General features: G+C 42.6%; 1 protein-coding gene across 1 annotated transcript in view; it reads right to left on the bottom strand.

The window, feature by feature from the left end:
• TGM3 (transglutaminase 3) overlaps positions 1 to 15212 on the bottom strand; it is a gene marked incomplete at both ends in the record, with an annotated part of 29227 nt that extends 14015 nt beyond the window's left edge. Inside the window, 7 exons of the mRNA XM_081033776.1 lie at positions 8513 to 8648; positions 8757 to 8934; positions 11877 to 12005; positions 13348 to 13466; positions 14098 to 14340; positions 14685 to 14858; positions 15179 to 15212. Of these exons, the coding sequence (XP_080889902.1) occupies positions 8513 to 8648; positions 8757 to 8934; positions 11877 to 12005; positions 13348 to 13466; positions 14098 to 14340; positions 14685 to 14858; positions 15179 to 15212 (1013 nt within the window). The remainder of the gene's footprint in view (positions 1 to 8512; positions 8649 to 8756; positions 8935 to 11876; positions 12006 to 13347; positions 13467 to 14097; positions 14341 to 14684; positions 14859 to 15178) is intronic.
• Between the last annotated feature and the right edge of the window lie 4302 nt (positions 15213 to 19514).

Genomic DNA, 19514 nt, shown 5'->3' with positions numbered 1-19514 from the left:
CAGAAGCCATAAAGGAAAAGATTGATATATTTGACCAGGTAAAAGTATTAAACTTGCATGTAGATTAGACAAACAAATAAACAAAGATAAAAGTGTGTATTTTTTTTGTTTATTTGTTTTGTCAATAAAATGCAATAATTCTCTTTTTTTTTTCTTCTGTTGTACCTTGCTGTTTTTTGGTTGGGCACTTCATGAGTCAAACTATATCTATATATCTATATCTACATCTAATCTACATGCAAGTTTAATACTTTTAAACAAACAAACAAACAAATTCTGGTTCTGTTTCCAACATGGAAGAGTAAGTTCATAGGAGATAATCCCCTCTGCAGATAACAATAAACTAAAAAAAAATGCAAAAGACAATTATCTGAGACTGAACAAAGTAGAAGGATTTTAGAAGGGAGTCAAAACCTGGAGGAAGAGACCAGAATGGGACGAGTTGCACTTTTGGTGACTTTGCCCTAAGGATAGGCCACAGTTGGGGTAAAGTGCAGGGCAGTAAAAACTCCAACAGACAGCCCACATCTTTCTGATCTGAGGAGATAAGAGAGTGAGGGGCAAGTCTTGGAAAGGAAAGAATCAGAGAAAGGCAAACTCTAATTTGTATACAAACTCTGCCCAAGCTTCCAGGAGACCTCTGAGGCAGACTGCAAGTAGTCCAGCTAAAGACAAAAGAAGTACACTGAGACATGAGCTGCTGCTCACCTCTGGTGAGATAGAGTTTGCAGTTGAGTCTACCCTGGGTAGGCTGCTAAAACAAAATATCAGAATCCAGACATACCCAGTGTCCAGGATACAATCCCAAATTACTCACCATCCAAAGAACCAGAAACACATCACTTATCCTCAAGGGAAAAGACAATCAACAGTGACTAATCCTTAGATAATCCAGATGTTTGAATTGTTGGACAGGGACTTTAAAGCAGATATTATAACTATGTTCAATGAAATGAAGGAAAATATGCTCGTAGCAAATGAAGAGAAGAACTCTTAGCTGAAAAATAGACACTATATAAAAAAAAAACACCAAATGGAAATTTTTAACTGGAAAAAATACCAATATGTGAAATTATTCAATGGATGGGCTTAGTAGCAGAATAGAGATGACAGAGAAAGTGTCAGTAAACTTGAAGATAGAGCAGTAGAAGTTATCCAATCTGAAGAAGGGAGAGAAAAATTATTGGGGGAAAAAATCAATGGGGGAAATACATGCAACAAACATGGTAGACAGAGATTTACTATAATTAATATTATAGAGTATTTACAAATCAGTAAGAAAAAGACACAAAAGAAAAAGGTAAACACACCAATGATGGACAATGAGAACACAATTTTCATAGGAAATACCAATAATCACTGAACATATGAAAATAGTTTTAACCTCACTGCCATTCAAAGTATTAAAATGACAAAGAGACACCATTACATGTATTGGGCTAACAAAGATGAAAATATAGGATGATACACATTGTTGTGTGATACTCATTTCCAAGTGTGGGAAAACAAGAACTGTCATACACTACTGGTGGGAATTTAAAGTGGTATGACATTTGTGCAAGGCAATTTGACTATGCATATGAAAAACCTTTAAAAATCTACATATGCACTAAACCATTAATACCACTTCAAGGAATTTCTCTTATTAAAAAACTCATATGAATGCACATAGATATACATGAAAAGATATTCACTGAAGCATTGTTTGTAACAGCAAAAATAAAAGAGGAAAAGTTCATCAATAAGGGAATGGTCAGATAAATTGTGGCACAGCCATGCAACAGAATATCACAGAGCTGTCCAAAAGAATGAGCAAAATCAATCCAGCACTTATGGGGAAAGTTGTCTAAAACATATCATCAAGTAAAAAAAGCAAGTTACAAAATAGTGTGTAGATATATATGTATATCTATAAGTTTACAAAAATATGTACAAATATGATGAACCTATTTGGATTTAGAAAATTATACATTAAAAAGTCAGTGAATGTTAGTCCCTGACAGTTCTATTACCTTAAACAACCACAGTTTAGATAGCAGTTTGGTGTATATATTGTGTATGTGGACAGATTTTAGTACATTTTGAACTAACCTTATTACATTATTTATTTCTGTTTTCACTTTCTATAAGAGACTTACTTATTATTTCTATAATTATATAATTACAAAATGAATATTTAAAATATGTGTATTATATAAACACTAATAACTAATACAGTACGTGTCAACATAGAAAGTTATTAAGTATTCTAACAGCCCTATATAATAACCTATTTAACCTTTGTAATGCTCTTATAAGATAGGAATAATTATTATCCCTCCTCAACAATTCTAGAAACTGAGGCACAGAGCAATTAAGTAACTTGTTCAATGTTTCACACTAAATAAACAGAGTGGGCTGCAGTACCAATGTTTTTAAATACCAAACTATACTGTGTCTCTAAATTTTCATTTCTTAACATAGAAAGATATAAAAAATTATAAAATAGATTGTTTAACTTGATCCCACTTGGGTAATCAAATCTCAATGCACATACAGGCAATGTGTGTGAATATAAACAGAAAAAAATGTCTAGAAGGATCTATCTCAAAATGTTATTAGTGTTTTTCTTTGGGTAGTTATGTTATTAATGACTTCTTATTTATTGATTTATTTTTTATTATTTTATAGTCAGAAAAAAATTGTTTTCATTTTGCATGTTGTAAGAGGCTTCCTGTGGGGACCAGATAGGATATGTGTGCAAGAAGGAGCTCTACACTACACAGCTGTCAGAAAGAGTTAGAAGTGCACTGTAAGTACTTGTCAGATGCAACATGACCTTGCTATGTCCTTCAGGGAAGTAAAAAGTCAGCTCCAGAACAAGGCAGAAAGGGATAAGACTATACAAGGTGAACAAACAGATAATTAAAAATAATACCAACAAATGATACGAGTGGGAAGAAAGAATACCCTTATTCACTACCAGAATGAAGCATAGGTTGTTATAATCGTTCTGGAAGGCAACACCAATAGATGTCATAAGCCTTGAAATGTTCATTCCCTTTAACCCAAGATATACCATTTCTAATAATTAAGAAAGATTTCTTAATCACAGACATGCTCAAGGTTAACATAAGAACGCACAGTACTGTGTCATTTATAATAAAAAAAAGGGAAATAGATAGGTATCATAGGGAATGGGAAATTGGTAACAGTAGAGAAAAAGATATGGTTCAACAATTCAATGAAATATGATACACTTAAAATCTGATTTTTGAAGATAATTTAACGACAGAGGGAATATGCTCATAATATGTTTAGTCAAAGACACATGATATAAAAGTGTTTGTGAAGGGGTTAATTTCCAGGTGTGGGAAAAAGTAGGATGTATCTATCATATGCTGTATCTTGTACCCAGTCCTAGTAAAATGTACGATCCCAATTCTACAAACAACAACTAGAAAAAAGATTGGATAGAAAATGATGAAATATTAAAAGTATGTTAATAATCAGATTACAAATGACTTATATATTCTGAAATTTCCTATAATTGTGAAAAAAAGTCATTATAAAATGTTATCTCTAGGAAGACCCAAATAATGTATTTTTGAATGGGTCTTTAAGACCAGTTAAAATTCATCCTGGAGAAAGCAGAAGGAATGTGGGAAGATGACCCTACATGGGTGAAAAAGGCAAGAATGGGCAGAGAAATCAATAAGAACATCAAGATATATGTTCATTTTCTTTCTGGCAGGGAACCCTAGGGGAAGGGCGGGTTGGTTAAAACAAAAAAAAAGTAAGTAGCTATGTTTTAATACTTATTTACAAAGGAGGAATTTGAGATAGAGCAGATAAACACTTCCTGGTTCCTCCCTCATTTGAAAGCCAGCACTTTACTCAAACTTCTTTGGGGTGGATGTGCCTTTCAAGTAGCCGACGCGCCATCATGGAAATTCTGGTTTGTTTCTTGAAGTGTGCTGCACTCCTCCCACCTCCCAGCCTTGGGCTCTGTTCCTGTCTTGAGGGGTTTCAGTACTACTAGGAGCTCAGAAAAAGGACAAGCTGTAGGTATCAGAACTACCTAAGGCATTTATTAAAAGATGCGTTCCTGCCCCTCCCATCTCCCTTCACCAAGTCAATTTTAATAAAATCTTTAAAGTTTATAAACCAGTGCCCTAGACAGCAACTTAACATTACCCAGTTACGCTTACCTTTGAATTCATGGGGTTAGGAGACGTGATCTAGAAAGTAATCCCAAACCCCTACCCTTTCCACTGGTAAGCTCCTATTTGTCCTTCCAAACGCACTTGAGATATTATCTCCTCCAAAAGCCGGACATGCCAAGTGCCAACCATACCTCTGTGTTATCTCTGAACGTTGCACATACGAGTAATTGAATTATTTGACTTCTACTCTGTAACTGCCCATCTTCTCATGCAGCTATGAACTTCTCCAGTGTGGTTCCTGCCTCTCACTGTTCTTAGTGCCCAGTGCAGAGTCTGGCCCACAGTATGTACTTAATAATGTTTTCTGAATTAAATTACTCTGGGGCCTGCGCCACTCTTGGAGCCGGGGTTTCCCTGCTGTGGGTCTGAGTGAGGTGCTCTAGGTACGTTGGGCGCTGGCTTAGTATTAGTGGAGGCCACAGAGAGATTGCGTTAGGAGCCAGGGACTCAGGCTGATGGGCGGGTGCCAACAGCTTTTCTCCAGAACTGGCTGACTCTACCTCCCCGATGACAGGGCAGGGCAATCCCCACGTTGGAGCTCTATGAAGTCTACAGGTAGAGTCAGGTCTGTGACTCTAGAAACTGAGGGATCAAGTCCAATAAATTAAGAAAATGAGCCCGAAATGTCAAGATAAAGATAACCTTAGTCAAACTGTTCCAAATCATTTGGTCGCTGCTCTGTAACTGAGCAAGCCCCAGGGACCTCCTGTAAGTGGTCCAGAAGGAACCGTATAAAAGAAGCAACCCAAACATAGCTCTCCCCCAAAGCATCCTGACTCTCAAGAAAGGAATATTCCAGAGCCTGATGCGTCTCAAGCCAAACTATGGCCATGAGCAGAATGGCTTAGAAGAAAACGTACCCCCCTGGATGCTGTGAGTGTGATGTAAAGAAAGATCTGGAAGAAGTTGCTGAGGTCTTCTGATCTAACCCTTCATTTTATAGATGGGGAACGAAGGTACAGAAAAGTTAAGGCAAGTATGTAGAGTCATACACTTATTTAGAATGCCTAAATGCCTCCAGCTGTTTACCCTCACTGCTCTTTGGGCCTTTGTTTTCTCATTTATGAAATGATCAGCTCCCTTTCTAAGATTCTTTCCAGTCCTAATGTTCCTTGACTTGGGAGAGTCCTGTTGACAGAGACTTGTGTTCCACTCCTCGCTTGGACACGAACTCACAGTGTAAGCGGGCAGATACTCGGACCCCAGCTAGCTAGAAATAAACCTCGCTGTGTGACTTGCATTATCGTGTGACTTCTGTTCGCTCGAGGAGGGGTTGACTCCGGACCCTAACAACAGACTGACTGTGGGCAAGTCATTTTTCTTCATTGAGCCCCTGAGACAGTATTTAGTCTTACAGGAAAGTAGCATTTGCTGCCTAAGTGTGAACCAAAGAATCCATCTGAATAGGCCGGACAGCACTCAACCTAACCAGAGCTTTGGTTGGTGTCCAGCCAACCCACTCTGGAAAATTTCAAGGTAAGCTGTCAGATTTCTCCGACATCAGTCAGAAACAATAATAACAACATCCCCTGGCATCTCTCTGGTGCTCCAGAGTCTACAAAGCCATCTGGGTTGAAAGCCCAGCCCCACCATTTTCTAGTTAACTGCCATTGGCTAAGTGACCCTGTGTCTCGGTTTCCTCAGCTAGGAAATGGGGATGATCATAATAGTGACTACCTCACATTTTTGAAGAGGTAAAGGTAAGCACTGAGAAAAGTACCTGGCACACGACAATTGCTCAATGGATTAATAGTTGCTGCCATTATTATTATTAAGCACATTCAGATGCTTAACCTCGCTTGATTCTTATATTCTAATACTTTAGGCAAATCTGAGCAAGGGTCTAAATGAGTTGAACATTTGCAATATACAAAGATTCAGATAGAAGGTTTTCTGTCCAAATCCAAAATGTCCTTATAATAATAGGTTAGAAATTTCACTCCAGGCAGAAAATGACTCATGGTTTCACTCCCCCACCCTGGGTGGGATCCATGTAGAGAGAAGGGGAGAGCTCCTTTGGGACGGGTAGCTCTTGTGCAAAAAGTGGGGTGAGCTGAAGTGGCAGAGAATCAAAAGATTAGAGCTGGTAAGAGACTTTAGTGAACATGTAGTTCTAGGTGAACGCTTATGTTTCACTGATGGAGAAATTTGGGACCAGAAATATGAGGTGGTTTACATAAATCCTAGAGCAAGATGGTGGTGGGGCTGGAACTAGGATTCAGGACTCCCTGTCTTCAGACCATCCAGTGCTTTTTCCTCAGCCACAGGGAATAGGGAATGGGGTCGGAGGGACCATCAGCTTCCACTGCTTTCTGAGGAGAGTTCAGAAAAGGCTGTTGGGGGGTGGCAGGGTGAGGGATGATGAGACTCCCAGCAAAAATCCGAGCTTTTGGGCCTGACACCCTCCAATGAGGCCAAAAAATGACAGTGGAAACACCCTGGAATGTCTTCATGGGCCCATACTTGCCCCAAAGTGATTACATTTGGAATGAATTACGTAGCTAATGTGGGGTGGGAGCATGAATGAGAGATCTGGGTTCTAATTCCAAATTCAGCTTAGAAGTCCCACCTTCCTTCTCCCAGGAAGCCTTCCTTGATGACTCCATCCTGGAGTTCCCACAGAGCTTACTGTTGGAATCACTGACCTGGTGCTCCACATACCATCCTCAGCTGTTAACCAGCCTCTACTAATGACTTCCCCACTCCCTGTTCCCTGACAGCATCAGAAATGCAGTAGAGGGACTGAGTCTTAAGATTTCTGGTTTTTCTGCTGTTCCTAGTGTGCAGGATAATCACAGGATTATGTCTAAAGGTGTCTCACTGCCAAAATCAGTCATCTGGTTGGACCAATCATTTCTTTTTGTGAAGAAAAGCAAGGCCAGGAACGGCATTGCCTCAGCGATCAGAACAGTTGCAATAGGATTTTGGCCAAAACAACAAAGAAAAAAGGCAGGGAGAAGATAAGACACTCATTTATGAGAAGCTAGAAAACAAAACCTTGCCATAAGTAGCAGTGTCATTGGAGAGAAACTTGTGTATGTGCAGATCGATAAAGAACATCCTGTTCTTTCCTGAAATAAGCTTTCTCTCTCCCATTAAGCTCTAGAATCCATGAGACCTTGGGTGAATTACATGAGCCTCACCCTCGTTCAGAGGGGAGGGGCTGCTCATACTATTCAGTTCTGTTGTTGGCACAGGGTGGTTGTTTGTGTTAATAGCCATTCCGTTAATTTTTATTTTCCTTTGACTTTGCTCCATTCGTTACACTGAGCACAGTTCAGAAAAGTTGGGTCTACTTATTCTGGGAATTAAAACCAATAAAGAATGTTTTGTATAGACTATCTCAAACCGTTGAACATCTGGGAATGACATTTGCATCAGGTTATCTAGCCATGTCTGTGTATGTAAGGGATTATGTGGGTGTCATCTGTATATCCTTTGAAGTGGATTAAAACATGGGCTATTAACGTGTTTACTTATATGTATAGACACATAGCTATCTATGTGAATATGTGATATAGACATAATTATCTCAGTCCATCTGGCAATAACGTGGCATATGGTATATCCTTAAATAGCTGTAACAACATCTACTTTATCAATACATACCGCTGTAGGAAGCTATAGATATGTCTATAAGTTTTATATAACCTACTTCCAGTTGGCATCTATTATACATGACATATATATTTGTATGTACAGGTACATATGCACATGGTCTATTTATGGTTAGAAATATATTTGCCCTTATACATATAAAGCTTCTTATTTTTTGTTGGAATCCAGAATAAGCTAACTTTTTACTCTATCAACCAGGATACATAAAACATATATGTATGGGTAAGAGAAAAACGGGTTGCTTTTCTTTAATAAAGTCTGTAAGCAATATGTGTTGCCTGAAATGAGATAAATTTATATTTACTACTGGAAAATCAATAGTTCCAATGTAGCATTTAAAACTGATAGTTTTAATGTGGCATTTAAAACTAATAGTTTTAAAGTAGCATAGGGCCAACGGAGCCTTATAAATTAGGGCAGTTTTGCAGAGCCCATGAGCCATATTTGATACGGTATTTGGTATGAACTAGTATCAGGCTTTTCATCCAGCAGCGAGATAGAGCCAACCATCAGACTTTGCAGAAGAGTCGTTTTGGGTCTTGTTAGAAGTGAATCAGCATTTCTAATCTAAACCAGGTATTGACATGTTACTTGCTTCCCAACTCCTGTTTGGAGCTGGGTCCCAGGGGTTGGGAAGAGCAAGAAGCTGCACAGATGTGATACCCCAAAAGGGTCAGACAGACACTCACCATACACTGTCGCTGCCCTTGTCCAGTGGATTTCCCTTGGGGTCGTAGTACACATCTACGCTGAGGTTTCGGTCTGTGTCATGAGCTGAGTTGAAGTTGGTGATTACCCGGGAAGGAATCCCAAGAGCCCGCAGCACTGAAAGTCAAGGGGCAGTCTGAGGCCTTGGGTTGCAATGGAGATGCTATCTTGGGGCACCCCATTACTGTCCACTGACCCAGCAAAGGCATGTCACACCCACAGTACCTGTGTTGAGGGTCCCTGCAAAGACCCAGCACTGGCCAAATCGGACTGGCCTGAAGCCAGATTTCTTCCACTGCTTGAGGATCTCCACACTGCCGTTCCAGTTCCTGGGGTCCAGGCCACCTCCGTAGTTGCCGCTCCAATTCCCAGCAATCACACCATTGTCGTCATTGCCATTGATCTGGGTAGGAAAAAAACCCAAGAAAATCAGCACAGACAGTGACATGCAGAGTTCAGAAGACAAGGAGGAGGGAGATGAGGAAGGAAGCCAGGGAGCCATTGAGTGGATTTTTTGTGTCTTTATAGATGATTTAGGGACGATTATTGTGATGATGAAATATCCACTAGTTTATGAATTTAAAAGTGCTTTGCTCAGTGGGCTGTGTTTGAGCTCCTGAGCTCCTAATCCTAAAACCCATCAAGACAGGAACAGAGCCCAAGGCTGGGAGGTGGGAGAGAGTGTGGCACACAACAAGAAATAAACCAGAATTTCCATGATGGCGCCCTTGGGTGTTTGAAAGGCACATCCATTCCAAAGAAGTGTGAGCAGAGCTGGCTTCTGAACGAGGGATGAACCAGGGTGTGTTTGTAATCCATGTGTGATTGCCCACGTATCAATCCTGTGTAGGAGGTTCACGTGGAAACAGGCTCCTTGGCTCGTCAGTGGCAAAACAGCATCCAAAATCCAACCTGCAGATGATTTCTTGCCACAACTTATGGGCTGTCACTGGTATCTGACTTGGGGGTCCATGGTTTGAAACTTTCTTTTGGTGTACTGGTCTTCTAAAAGATCACTTTAAAACTTTAGCAACTGACGTCTTCTTGGAAAGAAAAATGATGGTATACTGCTTTTCATTCATTCATTCATTCATTCATTCAATCATTCATTCATTCATTCAACTTAAGGCATGATTCTTGTATAAGTAACACAAGCATAATGCAGTGTAAAAAGAGCACTGGACTAGGAATTGGAAGACCTGAGTTCCATTGTTTTTTAGAGACACTTCTTGAAATATTTATGGATGAAATGATGTAAAATCTGGGATTTAGCAAATAATCTGTGGAGGATAGGGTCAGAGATGAAACAAGACTGTCCTGGAGTACGTAATTGATGAAGCTGGTGATGAGTAAGGAGAAGTTCATTTCATTTTCCCCTCTACTTTTGTGAAAGTCTGAACTATTCCGTAATAAAAAATTAAGAGAGAGAAAGAAGGAGAAACCAGGTTATAAGCCCAGCCTTGGCGCTATCAGCTTGGTGATTACGGGCAAGTCAATTCACCAATCTGGGCCTTAGTGCTTCACCTTCGAATACAGGGAAAGTTAGAAACAAATGAGCTCCCAGGTGTCTTCCAGCAGCCAAATTTTCAGTGTTTATGACATTTTGATCAACATTTATCCGAACTGTACAGTGAATGGCTAGACCAGGATCTCTCAGCCTGTGAGTGCTTACTCCCTCTCTTTGTGGGGGTTCACAATTGGTAAGTCCTGTGAGAATGGACAGTCTGGAAACAGAAGGATCTTAGCCCAGGACAGGCTGACCCAGCCTCCTGCGGCCCCTTACGTGGGGTGGGTACACACCACACCCACCTCCAGGAGGGCCTCGGCTGTAATCGCAGGATCAGGCAAGTCAGGGCCTCCTCCAAGATGGAAGATTGTGCGGCTCACCCCCATTCCCTGAGTCACAATGCTCCAGCCACCACAGTGGTAATCAGCAAGGTCATCTCTGGCTAAAAGCTGAGCATTTCAAAGCCCTACACAGGTCATAATTATTAGCTTATGGCACAGCCCAACCAGGAGGTCTCAAGAGAGCAGCACAGAGGTGTAGCTGAGGAAATTGGCACTGAGATAAAGTGGCTTGTCCCGAGGGTGAGAGTGAGTCAGCAGCTGCTGGAGCCGGCTGGCCTCACCCACCCTCTCATGGGCCAAGAAGGCTCAGCTTTGTAAGTCACCCTGAACGCCAGCTTTTTTTTCATCTGGGCCTCGGCTTCAATCCCACCCCTCCATGGCCTCTTGGTTTTCAAGGTTTGGTCCAGTTCCCACTTCCTCTCTGTACTTTTCCCCAGTGGCCCTGGTTCCCATCCATCTCCTCAGTGTCCCCACGTTCCCTGCATCTCCACACTCCTTCCTGCAAAATTGGTTTAAGACTCTGTTCTTTCAGGAAGCCCTCACTAGTTATCCCCAGACATTTATCATCTAGTCAGAAGGCTGTTCAAGTTTCTGTCCACGGAACTAGGAGTAGCTCATTAACTTGGATATTCTCCAACACCAAAGTAAAAAGACTGGGACAGGCCTTGCCCATTAAAAAATAAAGTTAAAATCATTTCTGAGGTAATTATTTAGTTCCAGAGGATTCAAGATCAAGAGCTCTCTGACTTTCAACTTTTTAATTTGTAACTCTTGAGCAGGTTGGTCCATGTTTGGGTACTTGCTGATGGAGGCGGTCTCTACACACTGAGTGCAGTGTAAGAGATTCATTCCAACAGGATCCAGCTCGTGTGTGTGTGTGTGTGTGTGTGTGTGTGTGTGTGTGTGTGTGTTTGGGGAAGGAGGACAGGTCTCTCAAGGGGAGGGACTGGATGAGTGGAGAGGCCCTGGGTGGGCATTTCAAGGCCTTATTTTGGTTTGACTCTCAGGCTACGTGCTCTGAACAAGTCACTCCAGCCCTTGGGGCTTCCGTTTCCCCAATGAGTAGGTTGGCCTTCTGCCTTCCCAGTCTGACATTCAAGCACTCTACACTGTGAGCGGATGGGTCAAAACAAAGGAGGTTAACATTTCAGGTTTACTCGGGAACTTACTGCCTTTCCCAGAAGACCCAGGGATGGAGCAAAGTCTCAGCAAAGTCTCAGCGTCCTCCCAGTCTTGCCAGACACCAAAAGGGTAACTTCCCTTGTCATCTGAGAAAGGTCTCACAATACAGTGGAAAAGGCTTTGGAGCCAGCCAGACCTGGTTCCAATTCAGCGTCTGCTGCTCACTCACCATGCCGTCCTTTAACTTCGAGGAGCCTCATGCTCGGTGTGTGCAAAATGGGGATGGGAATAGCCACCAGCTCTATTTTGTGAGGCTTCAATGAGATGACATACATAAAAGCGCATGTGACTAGTTATGGTTTTCCTATAACTCACCATTGCACTCAGCACCCGCCCAACATATTTGGGGTCGCTTCTGCGGGCCACATCAGTAGTAGGGTCACGACGGAAATTCAGACTGTTATCCAGGATCGAGAGGCAAATGGTCAGAATGTCTCCTTCAAACTGTTCAGAATGGAACCATATGTTACAATGAAAGAAACGATAAGTAGTGCCGGCTAATTAAGGGCATGGGGGCTGCACAGGTGAGAATCATGGCAACTGCCTGGGTCCTTTCACTCTCTGGCCTCCAGAACTGAGAGCTACCGAGGAACATCTACCTCACCCAGCTTTTAATCCTGCAAATTTGGCCAGAGCTCTCCAGATACATGAGCTCTCCTGTGCACGAGCAGGACTCTCTCACTGTCATGAACTTGGATACAAATCACTCAGCCTGTCTGGGCCTCAATTTTTCCATCTGCATAACAAAGGATCTATCCAAGCTCATCTCAAAGTTTCCATCTAGCTCTGTGATCTTGACATATTTGTTAGACTCCTGGGAAAGTAATTATAAAGGTAAAATATCTCACTAAAAAAGAGGTATCTGAAGCTATTTTCACAAAATAAGACTTATTTTTAGTCACTGCTTCTCAAATGGAGAAAACCAAGCTCATCCTTGTCTTAGGGTGTTTGTAGGTGCTATTCCTTCTGCCTCCAATGCTCTTCCCCAAGATGTCTATCTGGCTCCCTTGCCTCCCTCAGATTTCTGATCAAAAGTTATTTCCTGGGAGAGGCTTGCCCAGACCATGTAATCAAGTCTGTTTTCTACCCCGGATGCATTCTATGTTCTTACCTTTTCTTTTTTCTTCCTTCCAATGAAATGTAACACAGAAACCCAACATATAAAATACATAGCAAACTTGCTCTAGTCGATGATGGAATGGGGTCTGAAGATAGGCAGAACACGCACCTGCCCACCTCTTCCTATATATCCAAGGCATCCCACCCACGTCACCTCATTCTAATGCCTTCATGTGTCTGCTAGAAAAGAAACAGTGGAGGGAATCACTGAGCAAACCTGGGAACTCTGTGGACTCACGTGAGTGGTCACAATAAAGAAGGACCTTTGGAAGGTCGGATACATATACCAAGAAAATTTCATCACATTCCTACATGAAATGAATAACAGAAACTACATTTTTATCCCAAGTGTCTCTATGCGGCCTTATCCTCATTTGTGTAACATGACACCAATAACACTTCATGGCACCAATTTAGTTATATGTTTGTTTTTGCCCAGTAGATTGTGACCCTCTCCAAGACGAGAAATCTGTCTTATCCATCTCCTGTATCCTTAATATGCAGCCAGGGCCTGACATATTAGGTAGTCAATAAATGTCTTCTGAATGAATGAATGAATGAATGAATGAAGGGCAGGCAAATGGACAGATTTGGGAACTTCCACCTATCTGTGGGGCCAGCTGCTGAGCTTCTTGGGTATTAGGGACATTACCCCAGCCTCCTTTACCTGTCCAAAATTCCAGCCAACCATGGTAATTCGATTTGTGCTTCCCACAAAGATGATGCCCGCATCTTCCTGAATGTACTCCTCTCTCTCAGCGTGGTTACTCATGAAGACACCATCCGCTGTTTGATATAAAAATCAGATATCAGGGACTAGAATCCTACAGAGGACAATAAAAACCAGTCCTCCTCTCATCCCTGAGGACTGGCCTGGGAGCCGGAGCAGGTCATACCTGCAGCCCTTCCCCCAACCTCCACTGGGGAAGGAAGCTTTGGGCAGTAATGCTTTCAACTCAGATTGTAGGAACTATGACCTGGAAAGAGAAGCTGGGATGATCCGAGAGTCTGACAATGAGACCCCAGGAATGAGACATTTGCTTCTTTAGGAAGGAAACTACCTCTTGCTACAGAATTGTACTGCAGTTGTTGTCCCTTATGGTGATGATATTATATTATGCAGTTTGTAAAAGCTCATGAGACCCCTACAATAGCACCAGAGGAAATAGCAGGATGTCCATTTAATGGTGAGGGATTTGAGGTTCAGAAAGTTAGACTGACTGCCCAGACTCGCATAGCTGGTTAAGTGGCAGAGCTGGAACTCAAACCCACAGCTTCTGACTTCTAAGCTTCTATGTTTTTTCCATAGCCCACACACTTTTCCTAATCAAACCTGAGCCCGTGAAAACCGTTTCCCCATCTGCTTTCCATGGGCACTGATTAGCTGTGGGCTGCTAGTTGAGTGTTTAGTACCTACCTTGCACCCAGGGGTTAAAGAGCAGTATGAACGTCCCAAGTTTCGAAGTAGAGTTATTGCCCTGGGAGGAGATCTGAATGCTCAGAGTGTACCATCCTATGGGAGCATTGGCAGGACTGACAATGGAGACGGTCAGAGTTTTATCCATTTGAGACACGATCTGTGCACGCCAGTTGCCATCATTTGTCCCCCTGGAGAGTGGAAACACAGCCTTTGTTTTGGCCAACTCTGAAGGGGAGGGTCCTGTAAAAGAAGACGGGGGTCAATGAAAACCAAGGAGTGCTGGCCAGACTGTGGGGAGAGATAAGATTCCAATATAACTTCCTTTCAGGAACATTATCCGAAGGAGTGCCACACTATGGTTCTGGAAACCACTGGAGAGACCATGCAGGCCAAATGGCTCTTGATTTGAAGACTAGGACTCTCAGGCTCATAGCCAAGCAGAAACTTGCCCAAGGTCACACTGAGTCAATAGCAGAGCTCGGCTAGAACCCAGTGACGCAGTGTCACCACCACCACCTCTTGGACGCACAGCCCCATGGGCTACTCAGGTGTGTGTGGATGGGTAGGGGGCAACGAGCAGGTACCTGTGGAGGCTGTGAACTCCAGACTTTCTCCAGATCTAGGAAGTCGGTTCAAGGTCAACAACACATCAAAGGATTGCCCTCTTCGCAAGATGAGATCCTGGTTGTAGAACTTATCTGTGTGATGTGCCTGCCGATTGGAGTTTGTCTGCCAGTCGATATTCTGGAATTTTAAATCTGTAAGACAGAAAAGAAGTCCTGAGGTCCTGGGAGGCAAGGAATGGTGGCGTGGGGAGAAGGTATAAGTTACCAAAGGGATAGCTTTGAGGTGGGGTTAGTCAGGACAAAGCCAAATGTCTAGGAAGAATCACATTAAAATCTAAAGACCTTGCCCGAGCATAGTAAAAACTTCACAACCTATTCCCCATCTGCCTTTTCAGGCAGCTGAACCTCTGCACATACTCTTTCCACTTTTGAGAATATCTTCCCCTTCCACCTGGCCAGCAGTCACTCAGCCATCAAGGAACAGGCCAGGTATTCCGAGTAGCTTTACCCACCCAGCCAGAAGAACTGTGAAGCCGGAACACCCATATTCTGTCCACTTTTAACATCATGCTTGGTGGATGGAGGCTCAAATAGAATTGGGAGGAGGCTGCTTCTCTCCAGTGCACCATCTTGGTTTGGCTCCCTTTGAGTCTCCCTAGACACCAAAAGTCTTTTATGCCTCCAACATCTAGCAAATGGTTTCTTGTGTATTCTATACTTTACACATGTCATGCCTTGGTGTTGACCTGGGATTCTGATGCTGGAGAGGACAACATGACTCTTAGAACTTCTAAGCCTAAAGATTGGATTTCTAGATGCTCACAGGCAAAAGCAGTATATAAGAGCAGGTCAAAGGCCCAGGAGATCTCTGGATCATACCCCGAGGATAAATACCTTGAAATTAATGCCCTCCCCCACTTCTCAAATGATTGTGGAGGTGATGGAGCTAAACTGAGAAGAGTTTATGAGAGAGGTCATGAGGTAGTTTAGCCTATATAAACCTTTAAAACTTGTTTTTATTTGTTTGCATTATGTTTGAGACATTTGATCATCCATTCTTCTGCAAACCAGACAGGTCTCTGTCTTTATGAAGAGGTCACAGCTATGAGAATGTGGTGGCACATCCCATCCCCAGGCACATTTGTTTTTCTGTCTCCCTTCGTCAGAATATGCCTTCATCAGCCTACTTGATCTTTGTATTCTGATGTCTAGTACATTGTTGACTGTATTAGGACAATTAGATAAACAAATGAAGGAATTAAATGAACAAACAAACAAAAACTAATGCCATGCTATGACCATCATGACTACAACTCAAGATTTAGTCCGTAAGGAAAAGTGAATATAAGGCATTCGTCCAATAAATATATAGTGAGTACCTATCATTTATAGGACACTAGGTTAGGCACAGTGTGGGGAGCACAAAAATGCATGAAAAGTTTTAACCCTCACAGAGCTTCAGCAATGGGTAAGATAAGCACAAGTGGTAAGGAATGATGGAAAGGTGTAAATCTGATCTCCCCGATTAAAGGTGTCTAGGAGATGCAGGCAGGAAAGAATCAGTTTCACTTGTAGGGATCAGAAAAAGCTTCATTGAAAGTGCTGGGCCTTGAAGGAAGAGAGAATTTTGTCAGGTGCAAACGGAGCAGCCTGCATTCCAGACAATGGGAAGAGAAGCCATGGCTTCTCATATAGGAGAGCAAGTATGTTATTTGGCTAGAGCCGAGGCTCTGCCCAGAAGAGAAAGGTGAGGCGGAGTGTGGCTTCAGAGCAGGTCTGGGGCCAGGCTCATCCCACCTGAGTAGCTTTGGAGATGGGCAGAGGCTCATCGTAGGTACCCTCTCAAGTGAAATGCAGCCTCTCCGGGGTGGTGAGCCAAACACTGCTACTGGAGAGGGGGCTCCGGGGGTGATCTTCCCAACAGCTCAGGGTACTAACGATTCATTCATTCACACATCCTCTTATTCATTCATTGAAAAAATAGTTATTGAAAGAATAAATTAATGTTTTTGCACAAACTCAGAGAAACTAAACATTTACACAATCAACAAATATCTATTACATGAAGGGAAGGGCAAAGGGAGGAATGGAGGGACAGAGGGAGAAACGAGAGAAGATGAATGTTTCTGTACAAAACTATCCGATGGAGACAGCCCAGATCTGACACACTCTCTGGCAACACCAAGCTCTACGTGGCCTGTAGATGCTTGTTCTCTCGAGGGCAATGACTCACCTTTTAAACCTCCCAACCTCGCTCCCTACCCGCTGTACATCCTTGCCAGTTGAGATTTGGTGGATTTTATTACTTGTCTTCTTTTGGAAAAAAGAAGAGCCCTAAGGAACACGTGGTTCCAGATCACATAAAAGCCCTAAGGATTCTTTACCCCCTCCCAAACCTGAACGATGCATGTAGCTGACCTTTCTCTTACTTTAATAAATCTTCCTTCTATATTTCCACCTGACTGATGAATGCTTTCACGGCCCACAAGCGAGCAGACACAACACGCCCCAGGTGAAGCTCACTGTTCTAGACCTAGAGTTCCTTGAGGGCAGAAAGTATGTCCCCAGACAGCGTCTGCCAAACAGGGGGTAAGGAAAGAGGGGTGGCAGGGATTTTACATCTACAGCTGGCATCTGCCTCCCCTGCAACAGGTCCACGTCCTTCTTTGCTCTGCCAAGGCTTATACACTATCTGCTGTAGCTGTGTCAATAGCAGAGGCTTCTCGCTTTCATCCTAGAGACCAGTGGCTTGTCCATAGGGAAAATGAGAAACACTGAGATCCAGGGTGATGTGGCTGCCGAGACACTGAAAGGAGATGAAGGGCATTCTGCATGCCCCGCTAGGTGGGGGCCCTAGGGTGACTGTGATGGTCATCTCCGCCTCTCCTGACACCTGATGTGAGCCCTGGCATGAAGGAGCCTTGCTCCCCATCAGGGTGCTTGTGGGATATGCAAGGTCATTTGCCATCAATCTATTGTATGTGAGCTGCTCCTAACAGTATACAGAGCACTTTACATATTTTCAATGGAATCCTTACAGAAACTAGAAACTGATGTTCAGAGATACAAATATCTTATTTGAACCCAGGTCTTACTGGCCTGCCCCTGTTGCCCTGGTCCCCAGTTCTCTGCATGAAAAGGGGACCCAGGCAGGACCTTATGTGCAGAAGGTACCCACGGGGTGAGGGGCCCTCATTATGCATTTGTATCATCTCCTGATAAAGGAGAGAATGAGCACCCGCAAGGGAAAAATGTGTTCCAAAAGGGCATTCTACATGGGAGGTAAACAAAAGGGGAGCAGCCCACCTCTGCATCCTGAAGTGAAAGGGGCTGGTTGACAGCAGGCTCCGATTTAGATAAATAAATAAAGCCTCCTATGTGGTTTCTGAAATCTTTCTCCTGCTGGCTGCTGCCCTTGGTCATTGTTCCACCCCTTGAATCCTACGATTGGCTCTGCCAGCCCCCAGATCAAGACTCTGATGATGGTGTCTGTGAATTATGTAGGTTCCGTAGTTGCCCCTGCTCACCACCCCTTTATGTAGCAGTAATCACAAGCCCCTTTGCCAGAGTGTGTCCTGGAAGAGAAAGGGAGGGGGTGGGGGAGGTACACACCATCTAAGTTTAGAACTTCATGGGTATTTATGAGTGCCAGGACTGTCTTCTGCACCAGCCTGGGATGAAGGGAGGGGATACAAGGAGCGTTGTATCAATTCTGCAATTCACTCTTTGGCATATTACTCTTAAAAAAAAAATCAGAAGGGAAAAAGTCCTTGGAGACAGATCATATATTTCCATCCTTATCCAGATGGGAGGACATGAAGGCCCGGATGGTGATTTGCCCACAGTGAGACATCTCTGGACACTCATTCCAGTGCTCTTTTCACAGTTCCATGCCACTTCCCTGATAATTTCAGCGCCACCAGCAATCCTAATGTGGCAGGACTGCTAAATGTCTATGCCAATATTCACTCACTCCTTCTTTCTGGGAATAAAATCCCTCATATTAATGGGAACTACATTTCCCAGGCTCTCCTGCAGGTGGGAGTCACGGGAATGAGTTCTGGCCAATAACCTGTAGGAGGAAGTTACAGGCACTAACTTCCAGGAAACCTCTCTCTCTCTCTTTTTTTTTTTAATAGAGGTAAAATTTACAGAACATAAAATTCACCATTTTAAAGTGTACAGTTCAGTGGCATTCAGTACATTCACAATGTTGTGCAACTACCACCGCCATCTAGTTTCAGAACTTTTCCATCATCCCCCAAAGAAACCCACATTGCACCCTAACTCCAGCTCTTGGAAACCACTAATCTGATTTCTGTTCCCATGGATTTGCATCTCATATGAATGGAATTACACATATATGTGGTCTTTGGGTTTGGTTTCTTTTACTTAGCATAGTGTTTTCAAGGTTCATCCATGTGGCAGCATTTATCAGTAGTCCATTCCTTTTTTGTGACTGAATAATATTCCACTACAATTGATCCTTGAATAATTGTGGGGGTTAGGAGTGCTGACTCCTCATGCAGCTGAAAAAAATCTGGTTATAACTTCTGATTCCCCCAAAATTTAACTACTAATAGTCTACTGTTGACCAGAAGCCTTACTGATAACATGAATTCAATTAACGTACATAGTCTATTAATGTATATAGTCAATAGTCAATTTGTATGTTATATGTATGATATGCATATATGTACATGTATACAAAAGAGTAAGCTAGAGAAAAGGAAATGTTATTAATAAAATCATAAAAGAAAGTATATTTATAGTATATATTGAAAAGAATCCATGTATAAGAAGACTAGTGCAGTTCAAATCTGTGTTTGTTCAAGAGTCAACTGTATA

This window comes from Rhinolophus hipposideros (assembly GCF_964194185.1).
Source record: "Rhinolophus hipposideros genome assembly, chromosome: 22".
In the NCBI taxonomy this organism is placed as follows: domain Eukaryota; kingdom Metazoa; phylum Chordata; class Mammalia; order Chiroptera; family Rhinolophidae; genus Rhinolophus; species Rhinolophus hipposideros.
This window is presented reverse-complemented; position numbering and strand designations above follow the sequence as displayed.